This window comes from Pan paniscus, chromosome X (assembly GCF_029289425.2).
Source record: "Pan paniscus chromosome X, NHGRI_mPanPan1-v2.0_pri, whole genome shotgun sequence".
Taxonomy (NCBI): Eukaryota; Metazoa; Chordata; class Mammalia; order Primates; family Hominidae; genus Pan; species Pan paniscus.
The window spans coordinates 88,182,991-88,194,634 of record NC_073272.2 but is presented as its reverse complement, the minus strand read 5'-3'; the positions used below and the strand labels follow the sequence as shown (position 1 = coordinate 88,194,634).

The following is an 11,644-nucleotide window of genomic DNA, read 5'->3' as shown; positions in this document are numbered from 1 at the left end:
ATGAGTATGCAGATTAAATAAAAGAAGTATAGATGTTTGAGCTGTAAGAACAAGATAAGGAACGTCTTAAATATGTGTACACACTTGTGCATGTATGTATGGAGGGGAAGGTAAACTTTGGGTAGTGATTGTGAACAATGGTGAATGTGCTATACAAGCAAAAAGGTTTACAGTTATATGTTATCAATTTAATATTTGTTCACTTTTACTTCAAACTGTTTCACTTCTATCAAATACTTTTTTTATGAGTTTTGTTATTATTCTGTATCTTCAAAATTACCCAAGTATTGTATATTTTATAGTATGTTGAATCTTTTTATTCCAGACATAGGAATTCTTCTCTAATTACAAATATATAATACAACTTTCTATGTCTTCAAATTGGTTTTTATTGAATATATGGAGAACATTTCAGATAATACATGTAGCAGAATCTCTGGAAACACTTGGTAGAACTTTGTCTGGCCTTCCAATATATGTTTGCTATCTTAGGATCCTGTTAACTTGGATTCTTTTATGTTAACAATATTTACATCTACAGAAATAGATGTTAAGACAGTGAAAACATTTACTTGGTTCAAATGCTGACTCAATATAGATGACAGGTCTGATATTTCAATGATGTACTTGTAAAAGCAAAGTATAAACAGATGTTTCCTCACTCCCCTTAGGTATTTCTTACTGAGAGGTACTATTAGTTTGTGTTCCTTTCTGCTACTCCCTCTAATAATACTAAAATTTATGTTCATGCAATTTTGTCTTACTTTAGTAGTCAAATTATGAATTTTAGAAGTTATATTTTAAAATGAATTTACCCCAATTTAACTTAATTCCCAGAAGAGCCGCATGAATGTTGTCTTAATTCAGAGTAAGTGTTAAAAAGCCTTCCACAGATGGGACAAAAGTATTTCCAACCATTATTGGTGTTTGTGATCATAACATTCATGGTATGGATATATCTCAATATATCCACAAAACCTTTTATATTAAAAATACTTTCAATTTGTATCTGTGACACAAAGAGCACAGACCTCACAATAGCATGGAATCTACATTTCCCTTTAGTGTCAGTTGATTTGCAAAATTTTCCTGATGTCATTCTCTTAGTGAGGGGACGGTAGTAGTGCACCCTCGAAGGCCTTCTAAATGTTATGGCTCTCTCGTGATGGGTGAAACTATTTGGATGATAAAGACATGCTATATATTTTCGCTTTACCCACATGGTATTCTGACACCCTGCAGCCTGAGAGAAATATCTATCACATAGCAGATGGAGAATCATACTTCTTATCTCATGACTGTTAATAAATGGGACTCTCCATGAAGTTGAAAGTCGAAAACGAGTTTTGTGATTTATGGGGAAATTGTTTGCTTTCATCTCAACTTTCCCTGAGTGGGATCTTGATCTATCATTTAAGGGCTTGTGAGAGACCAATTTTCTGGGAATGGGGGTCTGAAGTAGAAGAAGCTCTTCTTTTAGATCTTCTTCTCGTTGATCTTTTTGGATCTCTGTTTCGAGCTCGCTGTTTTCTGCTGCTTGAGGAACAGCATCTTCCTGGGAGGTTGCTGTGCCTGGCTCCCTGTTTATTGGGTTGGTTTCTACCTGATAGATCATATTGGGATCAGCAGATGGAGACTCTATGTCTGTACTACAGTCATTAGAAGGCTCATTTTCAGAATTTTTGTGAGCATGTCCAGCTGTATCACTTCCTTCTTTAGTAGGAGAACTCATCCTGGGTTCTATTTATGAGAAAGAAGACAAAGATTTACTAAATTTATGTATGTTGCATTTTATAAGAAGTCAATTCTTTGGTCATGGCAAAAAGCCTGTGAATGTGCTATTTCTGTGCCTTCTCGCAACTATAAATATTGTATCAGAGTCACAAACCCACAGAATAAAGTGAAAACTGAGGGCAAATGTAAGCCTCCTATTAAATATGTTTTCTCATAACTTAATTATGGAATTTCAGTAAACTTGGAATAACATAACCTCTCATTTGGCTATTTTAGGTATATACCCTATGCACTAGAACACATTTAGTTCTGAATAGAAGGCCCAATTATTTCCTTTTGGATGGTGAATTATAAATAATTTTCATTGAATAAGATGGATCTGTATTACCCACCTGAGAATTTAAAATGGGGCTAAAATAGGAGGAAGGTATTATGAGTGTATATGTTTAAAAGAAAATTAAGACCTATGTGAAAATGATATGGTTGAATTTGTATAAGGTACAAGCCGTTCTTCCCCTGTAATTTTTACTTTTCTTAAAAACCTACGTTTTTAAAAGTAATGTCTAGGCCAAGCGCGGTGTCCCATGCCTGTAATCCCAGCACTTTGGGAGGCTGAGGCGGGCGGATCACCTGAGGTCAAAACTTCAAGACCAGCCTGACCAACCTGGTGAAACCCTGTCTCTACAAAAAATACAAAAATTAGCTGGGCATAATGTTGGGCGCCTGTAGTCCTAGCTACTCGGGAGACTGAGACAGGAGAATCGCTGGAACCCAGGAGGCAGAGGTTGCAATGAGCCGAGATCGTGCCATTGCACTCCTGCCTGGATGACAGAGCAAGACTCCATCTTTAAATAAATAAATAAATAAATAAATAAATAAATAAAATGGATAAATAAAATAAAAGTAATGTCTGTACAAAGAGGTGCAATTGTGAATCGTGAGAAGGGAAAGTAGGGTAGATAAGAAAGTAGGAAGCTGATGAATGAAATTCAAATTCTGAGTTCATTTATTAAAATGTCTTCCAAATTCACCACTTTCTGTTCATTCTCAATGCCTCAGCACTAGTTAAGCTGAAAATTACCTCATGCTTGCTTTACTACTTATAGTGGCAGATTTCACTGATGGCAAACTCTACACTCACCACTCTCCTGTCACCCCTCTCCTCTTACCTTTTACTTTCCTTATGTCTTTTACCCGCTCAAACACTTTCAGTGTACCCTAATACTCTGAACTCTATGCTTCCACTTCTACTCTATGAGAGGACTTTGAACAATCAACTTGAGAAATTTCTTCAGAGCAGGATTATGGGCAGGGAACATTCTTACTGAATTCCATGGTGGAGAAAGGCAAATGCAAGTGGGCTGAAAAGAAATCTGGTGGAGTGGTGGAGTTTGAGAAATTGACTAACATGGTTTTTATTCTCATGGCTAGTTTTTATGAGCTAACATAGGCAGGATTTATGGATAAGTTAGCAGGATTTAAAGATGTAGAATTGATGTAGAATTATGTGGAACCTTATCTCATAACTGCAGTCTTCAGAGACCCTCCACAATCTGACTCCATCTCCCCTAACCAACTTTTTCCTCTATTCACTCAACATGCTTTCTCTGTTCCAATACTGCTGAGCTTTTATTATCTCATGCTCATTATTCCCTTCAATTTAATCTTCAGTTATTTTTTTCAGAGTTTGATATTAATTCAAGGGTGACTATTTTTCTATCAAACGTTATATCTTTTATTGGAGGTAGTGACCCCACTGTCAATATTAGACAGATCAATGAGACAGAAAATTAACAAGGATATTCAGGACTTGAACTCAGCTCTGGACCTAATAGACATCTACAGAACTCTCCACCCCAAATCAACAGAATATACATTCTTCTCAGCACCACATCGCACTTATTCTAAAATTGAACACATAATTGTAAGTAAAACACTCCTCAGCAAATGCAAAAGAAAGGAAATCATAATAAACAGTCTCTCAGACCACAGTGCAATCAAATTAGAACCCAAGATTAAGAAACACTAAAACTGCACAACTACATGGAAACTGAACAACCTGCTCCTGAATGATTACTGGGTAAATAACGAAATGAAGGCAGAAATAAGTAAGTTCTTTGAAACCAATGAGAACGAAGTAACAACAAACCAGAATCTCTGGGACACAGCTAAAGCAGTGTTTAGACGGAAGTTTATAGCACTAAATGCCCACAAGAGAAAGCAGGAAATATCTAAAATCGGCACCCTAACCTCACGATTAAAAGAATTAGAGAAGCAAGGGCAAACAAATTCAAAAGCTAGCAGAAGACAAGTAATAGCTAAGATCAGAGCAGAACTGAAGGAGATAGAGACACAAAAAACCCTTCAAAAATCAATGCATTTAGGAGCTGTTTTTTTGAAAAGATCAACAAAATAGATAGACCGCTAGCCAGACTAATAAAGAAGAAAAGGAAAAGAATCCAATAGATGCAATAAAAAGTGATAAAGGGGATATCACCACTGATCCCACAGAAATACAAACTACTACCAGAGAATACTATAAACACCTCTACACAATTAAACTAGAAGATCTAGAAGAAATGGATACATTCCTGGACACATACACCCTCCCAAGTCTAAACCAGGAAGAAGTCGAATCCGTGAACAGACCAATAACAAGTTCTTAAATTGAGGCAGTAATTAATAGCCTGCCAACCAAAAAAAGTCCAGGACCAGACAGATTCACAACCAAATTCTACCAGACATACAAAAGAGGAGCTGGTACCATTCTTTCTGAAACTATTTTAACAATAGAAAGAGAGGGACTCCTCCCTAACTCATTTTATGAGGCCAGCATCATCCTGATACCAAAACCTGGCAGAGACACAACAGAAAAAGAGAATTTCAGGCCGATATCCCTGATGAACATCGATACAAAAATCCTCAATAAAATACTGGCAAACCAAATCCAGCAGCACATCAAAAAGCTTATCCACCATGATCAAGTCAGCTTCATCCCTGGGATGCAAGGCTGGTTCAACATATGCAAATCAGTAAACATAACCCATCATATAAACAGAACCAATGACAAAAAACACATGATTATCTCAATAGATGCAGAAAAGGCCTTTGACAAAATTCAACACCCCTTCATGCTAAAAACTCTCAATAGACTAGGTATTGATGAAACGTATCTCAAAATAGTAAGAGCTATTTATGACAAACCCACAGCCAATATAATACCGAATGGGCAAAAACTGAAAGCATTCCCTTTGAAAACTGCCACAAGACAAGGATGCCCTCTCTCACCACTCCCATTCAAAATAGCATTGGAAGTTCTGGCCAGGGCAATCAGGCGAGAGAAAGAAAGGGCATTCAAATAAGAACAGAGGAAGTCAAATTGCCTCTGTTTGCAGATGACATAATTGTATATTTAGAAAACCCCATCGTCTCAGCTCAAAATCTCCTTAAGCTGATAAGCAACTTCAGCAAAGTCTCAGGATACAAAATCAGTGTGCAAAAATCACAAGCATTCCTATACACCAATAATAGTGATCACAATTGAAGTTTATCTCGTATCTTTGTCTTGTGCTGTTTCTAAGTCATGGAGTAGTATACTTTTCATTTCCACCAACTTTTAAGTATTTCATTCTTTTGCTTCTGTTACTATGTGATATTTTCTTATCCTGCTTTATTTATCTTTATTTTACTTATGTTTTTTTGTATGTGCATTGTAAAACTCTAACATTTAAATATATGTATTTCTCAATACTCATTTCTCCATTCTCTAGTATACTTTTGCTTTACTTTCTTCTTCAGAGTCCTAACACACTCTGATCATTTCACAGGCATATTTTTGGGTCCTTGCTAAGCTTTGCTGAGTTTTATGTTTTTAATATTGGCAATTAGAAAATCTCTCTACATAAACATCTCAGCATCAGCAGTTAGCATCAAGGTAAAACAATAGACAGAGTCTACATTTTAGAGACTTTCTAAATAAAGTAAATTGAACTCACAAAATTTGAGGATAGTATGACTGGCTGCTTCTCAGTAAGGCTGAAATGCAGTAATTCGGTGAGAACTGAAGTTGCTGGAGGTCATCTAAGGCTTGTCAGATGCACCCTGAAAACAAATGAAGATATTTTCATAAAAGAAAGGAAAAAATAGCTCCTGCACCTTCTTCCCCCAAGAAAAGCATCTATGCTGCTCTGCTGTTTGGTAGGGTCTTCCACTTGCACATTCAGGATAACTATGAGATTCATTGTTCCCTTCTACATTCTGAAATAGGATTGTATATAAGAAATATCCAGTGTTAGGAAGGGGAACATCACACACCGGGGACTGTTGTGGGGTGGGGGGAGGGGGGAGGGATAGCATTAGGAGATATACCTAATGCTAAATGACGAGTTAATGGGTGCAGCACACCAACATGGCACATGTATACATATGTAACAAACCTGCATGTTGTGCACATGTACCCTAAAACTTAAAGTATAATAATAATAAAATTTAAAAAAAAAGAAAATTGCTAAAAGGGTAGATTTTAAGTGTTCTCACTACAAAAAATAAAGATAAGTATGTGAGACAAAAAAAAAGAAAAAAATACATATGTAAATACACACACACACACACACACACACAAAAGAAATATCCAGTGTTCATTGTGAATATACTAGTATATTTATCACATATATTTATGTCACTCAACTATGTTAAGACTGGTTTTTCAATAAACATAATATGTGATATCTAAAGGCGTATTGCCCTCTGAAATGTAATTACATCACAAAACTATGTACTTAAGTTTATTATTACTCATTAAAAATTAAACGTTCCCTGGAATTGCACAAGAAGGCTATATGTATTCTGTTAAACCTCTCAATATTTATTATTTAATGTTTGGACATATGTTTGGAAATAGCCAACAATCATATGTCTTTCTTATTTAATCTTTTTTTTTAAATAACTCAGCCAAATGACTGTGTTTACCACCGAGTCTGCTGTTTTCTTCTGTTTTCTGGTATTTTTAAAGTATTTAGTGTTCTATACTTCACTTACATAGAGCATTATAAATATATGTATTAAATATAAACACTAAAAATATATATACATTAAATATAAATTTTAATATATATTAAAAATAAACCAAAATGCTTCAGTGTATGTATACACACACACACAACATTTCACTGTTTGTTATACAGAAAACCAAAATCATTTTTTCCACAAAGATAAATGTAGATGTATATGCCTGATAGCTTTTAAAATTATAATGTTTAAAATCCTTAAAATAAATGACTTTTGAGTTGATAATCAGGGCCCTGAAGAAGCACAATATTACACTTCATTCTAAATACCAGGGTTGTGTTTTCAAATATTCTCTTCTGACCAAGATTTTTACATAATGACCTGTTGAGATTCAAAAGATACATACGGAGTTTTAAAAGAACCTGACTGTTTTGAATCTTTCTAAATCAGTTTTGATTATCCTTTATATTGAAATTAGTTTATTTGTATTCTATTTATACTGTATCCTCCAATGCCCACATGCTCTGGAGAAAGACATGCATTACTTCTAACAAAACTTTAAATATTTTACACTAAATTACATTAATGACTCATCAGCTCAATCAGACTTCTTTATGTAAATGTCCCATCTTTCCCTGCTGACAAACCCCTCCAATATACAAGTTCACTTCACCTCAGATGAAAGAGCTTCAACTAACATATGCCTTCTGATTCCCATGCACTCATGACTGGTCAGAAATCCCCACCATATCCTAATTTCTTCAATTGAGGGACCTTGTCTTCTGTTTCTTTCAAATTTGTTAGTTTTACTTTAAAATGATTGCATCACTCAAAATGTTGTGACAAATGAAACCAGGAACTTTTCTGCATATGTTCATATCAAACATATGTGAACATATTAAATCCCTGACCCACAGCGACAACTCTCAGAATAAGATCTACATCAACAAATGATAAATCAAGAAACCAAAGCTAACTTTAAAATAATTTCTTAAGTATATTCTAAAATGGATACACAAGCTAAGAAGCACTTACTAAGATCCCTTATGCTTTCTCTTTCACTTTCAACTCACAGTTTATCTTCATTCTCATTCGTCAAAATCCTTAGGAAAGGTGTGCTTCACGGGGTCCTGCCTTCTTGACCCCTTTTCTTCTGCCCTCTACCTCTCCACTTACTCTTGTTTCACAGTTCTTTTGACTCTGCATCACAACGCCCACAAAACATGGAAACCTAGCAACCTAGAACCCTCTTCAGACTGTAGGGGGAGGGAATAACTGAAATGGCAAATTCAAAATCTTCTTTAGATGGCAGGCAAAGAGTTAAGGCTGGGAACACCCATGAGTTTATAACTCTTGCCGTATCACACACAAAATCCTAACTATATGCAATATTCCCAATATTGAAACAGTGTGAAGACAGGATTGCCAGATGTAATACAAGACACCAGTAAAATTTGAATTTCTTATAAACAATATTTTTTTAGTATAAATATGTACCAAATATGATAACATATTGAGAGGTGACAACATGCTGGCAGCTCTCGCAGCCCTCGCTCACTCTCGGCGCCTCCTCGGCCTTGGCGGCCACTCTGGCCGTGCTTGAGGAGCCCTTCAGCCCCCCACTGCAATGTGGGAGCCCCTTTCTGGGCTGCCCAAAGCCGGAGCCAGCTCCCTCAGCTTGCAGGGAGGTGTGGAGGGAGAGGCTCGGGCGGGAATCAGGGCTGTGCACTACGCTTACAGGCCAGCACGAGTTCCGGGTGGGCGTGGGCTCGGGGGACCCGCACTCAGAGCAGCCGGCTGGCCTGCAAGCCCCGGGCAGTGAGGGGCTTAGCACCTGGGCCAGCAGCTGCTGTGCTCAATTTCTCGCAGGGCCTTAGCTGCCTCCCCAAGGGGCAGGGCTTGGGACCTGCAGCCCTCCATGCTTGAGCCTCCCCCTCCTCTGTGGGCTCCTGTGCGGCCCGAGCCTCCCTCACGAGCACTGCTCCCTGCTCCACGGCACACAGTCCCACTGACCACCCAAGGGCTGAGGAGTGCGGGCACACGGCGGGACTGGCAGGCAGCTCCACCTGCGGCCTAGTGCAGGATCCACTGGGTGAAGCCAGCTGGGCTCCTGACTCTGGTGGGGACTTGGAGAACCATTATGTCTAGCTAGGGGATTGTAAATACACCAATGGGCACTCTCTATCTATTTAGTGTTCTATACTTCACTTACATAGAGCATTATAAATATATGTATTAAATATAAACACTAAAAATATATATACATTAAATATAAATTTTAATATATATTAAAAATAAACCAAAATGCTTCAGTGTATGTATACACACACACACACAACATTTCACTGTTCATTATACAGAAAACCAAAATCATTTTTTCCACAAAGATAAATGTAGATGTATATGCCTGATAGCTTTTAAAATTATAATGTTTAAAATCCTTAAAATAAATGACTTTTGAGTTGATAATCAGGGCCCTGAAGAAGCACAATATTACACTTTATTCTAAATACCAGGGTTGTGTTTTCAAATATTCTCTTCTGACCAAGATTTTTACATAATGACCTGTTGAGATTCAAAAGATACATATGGAGTTTTAAAAGAACCTGACTGTTTTGAATCTTTCTAAATCAGTTTTGATTCTTTCTAAATCAGTTTTGATTATCCTTTATATTGAAAGTAGTTTATTTGTATTCAATTTATACTGTATCCTCCAATGCCCACATGCTTTTAAACACACCACATGTTTGTAAACACACCATTCAGCACCCTGTGTCTAGCTCAGGGTTTGTGAATGCACCAATCGACACTCTGTATCTAGCTACTCTGGTGGGGACTTGGAGAACCTTTGTGTCACACTCTGTATCTAGCTAATCTAGTGGGGATGTGGAGAACCTTTGTGTCTAGCTCAGGGATTGTAAACGCACCAATCAGCACCCTCTCAAAACAGACCACTCAGCTCTCTGTAAAATGGACCAATCAGCAGGATGTGGGTGGGGCCAGATAAGAGAATAAAAGCAGGCTGCGGAGCCAGCAGTGGCAATACGCTGGGCTCCCCTTCGACATCGTGGAAGCTTTGTTCTTTCACTCTTTGCAATAAATCTTGCTGCTGCTCACTCTTTGGGTCCATACTGCTTTTATGAGCTGTAACACTCATTGTGAAGGTCTACAGCTTCACTCCTGGAGCCAGCGAGACCACGAACACACCAGAAGAACCGAACAACTCCAGACGCGCCGCCTTAAGAGCTCTAACACTCACTGCGAAGGTCTGCAGGTTCACTCCTGAGCCAGCGAGACCACGAACCCACCAAAAGGAAGAAACTCCGAATGCATCCGAACATCCGAAGGAACAAACTCTGGACACGCCGCCTTTAAGAACTGTAACACTCACCGCAAGGGTCCGCGGCTTCATTCTTGAAGTCAGTGAGACCAAGAACCCACCAATTCCGGACACAATATGTTTAGGGATTTTTTTTTTTTTTTTTTTTTTGAGACAGTGTCTCTGTCACCCAGGCTGGAATGCAGTGGCACGATCTCGGGTCACTGCAACCTCCACCTCCCAGGTTCAAGCAATTGTTCTGCCTCAGCCTCCGGAGTAGTTGGGGCTACAGGCGCTCGCAACTACTCCTGGCTAAATTTTGCATTTTTAGTAGAGATGGGGTTTCACCACATTGGCCAGGCTGGTCTCCAACTCCTAACCTCGTAATCCGCCTGCCTCAGCCTCCCAAAGTGCTGGGATTACAGGCATGAGCCACCGTGCCTGGCCCCCATACGTTTTTAATAAAAATGTTGTTAATCTGAAATTTAAATTTAACTGAGCATTTTGTATGTTTATGTACTAAATCTGATAACCCTACATGATGATAATATATGACTGATTGCTCCATTTTATTAGGTTGGTTTACAAAATTTACACCATTTTCCTGTTCTTCCTTTTGTTAGTTTTCTGAATTGATTTTCCTTTAGTTTCTTAGCTTCCAAATATCAAACAATAGGGAGCCATATATTATTTGATTACATAACCAAATGTAATGGTTTTTTTTGACACTTTTCAATTTACTTTTATTTTCATAATTTCTCCAGCATACTTCTAATTTCCACCTTCTGTTGGTTTGGGGCAAGATGAGAGGGTTTCCTGGAACATGTGAGCCCCATGAGACTCAGAGGGGGTATTAGAGGTAAGTGTCTCTCATGCCATACCATGAAAGGTAAGTGTCTCTCATCTTCATAGATGGAATCTATCCAGGAGGGACTGTCAAAAGTGAGTGATAAGACATTCATAAACCAAAGGTTCAATATAGGCACTAGAGAGAGACTAGGACTCAAACTGTGCCATCAAAATTGAACTGTTAGTCCAGAAATAAAAAAGTAATAGAATAAAGAAATAAAGACAAGCTTCAGATAAGGGCAGGTGAGCACATTAGTTCTCTTTCACGTATGAGCTTGTGTGAACATACTAAATACTATAAAAGGGGCCTAAGCAAATTACACTATTGATTCACTTTCCTTATTTTATTAGGTATTTTTGTATCTAATATTTATTTTCTTCCTTTTTTTCTCATGTCTATTGCTGCTACTACATTTAGTTGTGAGGGCTACAGAGTGTGAGCTAAAAATATAATCTCTAAGGATTCAGATTCATTATGATATTCCTAGAAATCTTGTGAGGAAGTTCTTCCAGTAGTTTATTTTTATAAAAAACTAAAGAGCTTCATGAGAAACTATTTACATCAAAGACAGAGCCAGAGCACCTAAGCCTAGAATAAAGCAATTAAGCAGTGATTTTGAATATAATAGAGTCTATCTATATCTCTATGTCTATCTCCTATCTATCCATCTATATATCTATATATCTATCTCTCTCTACCTACCCACCTGTCTATCTACTATCCTTGTTTTAATC

At 37.6% G+C, this 11,644-nt stretch overlaps 1 protein-coding gene across 2 annotated transcripts; it reads right to left on the bottom strand.

Annotated features, from left to right (window-relative positions):
• Nucleotides 1-369: 369 nt before the first annotated feature.
• Nucleotides 370-8,521, bottom strand: CPXCR1 (CPX chromosome region candidate 1). 2 transcript variants are annotated; one of them, XM_003824446.3, is made up of 3 exons: nt 7,815-8,521; nt 5,730-5,835; nt 370-1,740 (listed from the first exon to the last, which is right to left on the bottom strand). In XM_003824446.3, exon 3 carries the CDS (start codon nt 1,730-1,732, stop codon nt 827-829), a length of 906 nt encoding a protein of 301 aa, XP_003824494.1. In that variant the 5' UTR covers nt 1,733-1,740; nt 5,730-5,835; nt 7,815-8,521; the 3' UTR covers nt 370-826. The 2 variants fall into 2 exon arrangements, with proteins under 2 accessions (XP_003824494.1, XP_003824493.1); XM_003824445.4 differs by having other exon boundaries at nt 7,777-7,966.
• Nucleotides 8,522-11,644: the final 3,123 nt, after the last annotated feature.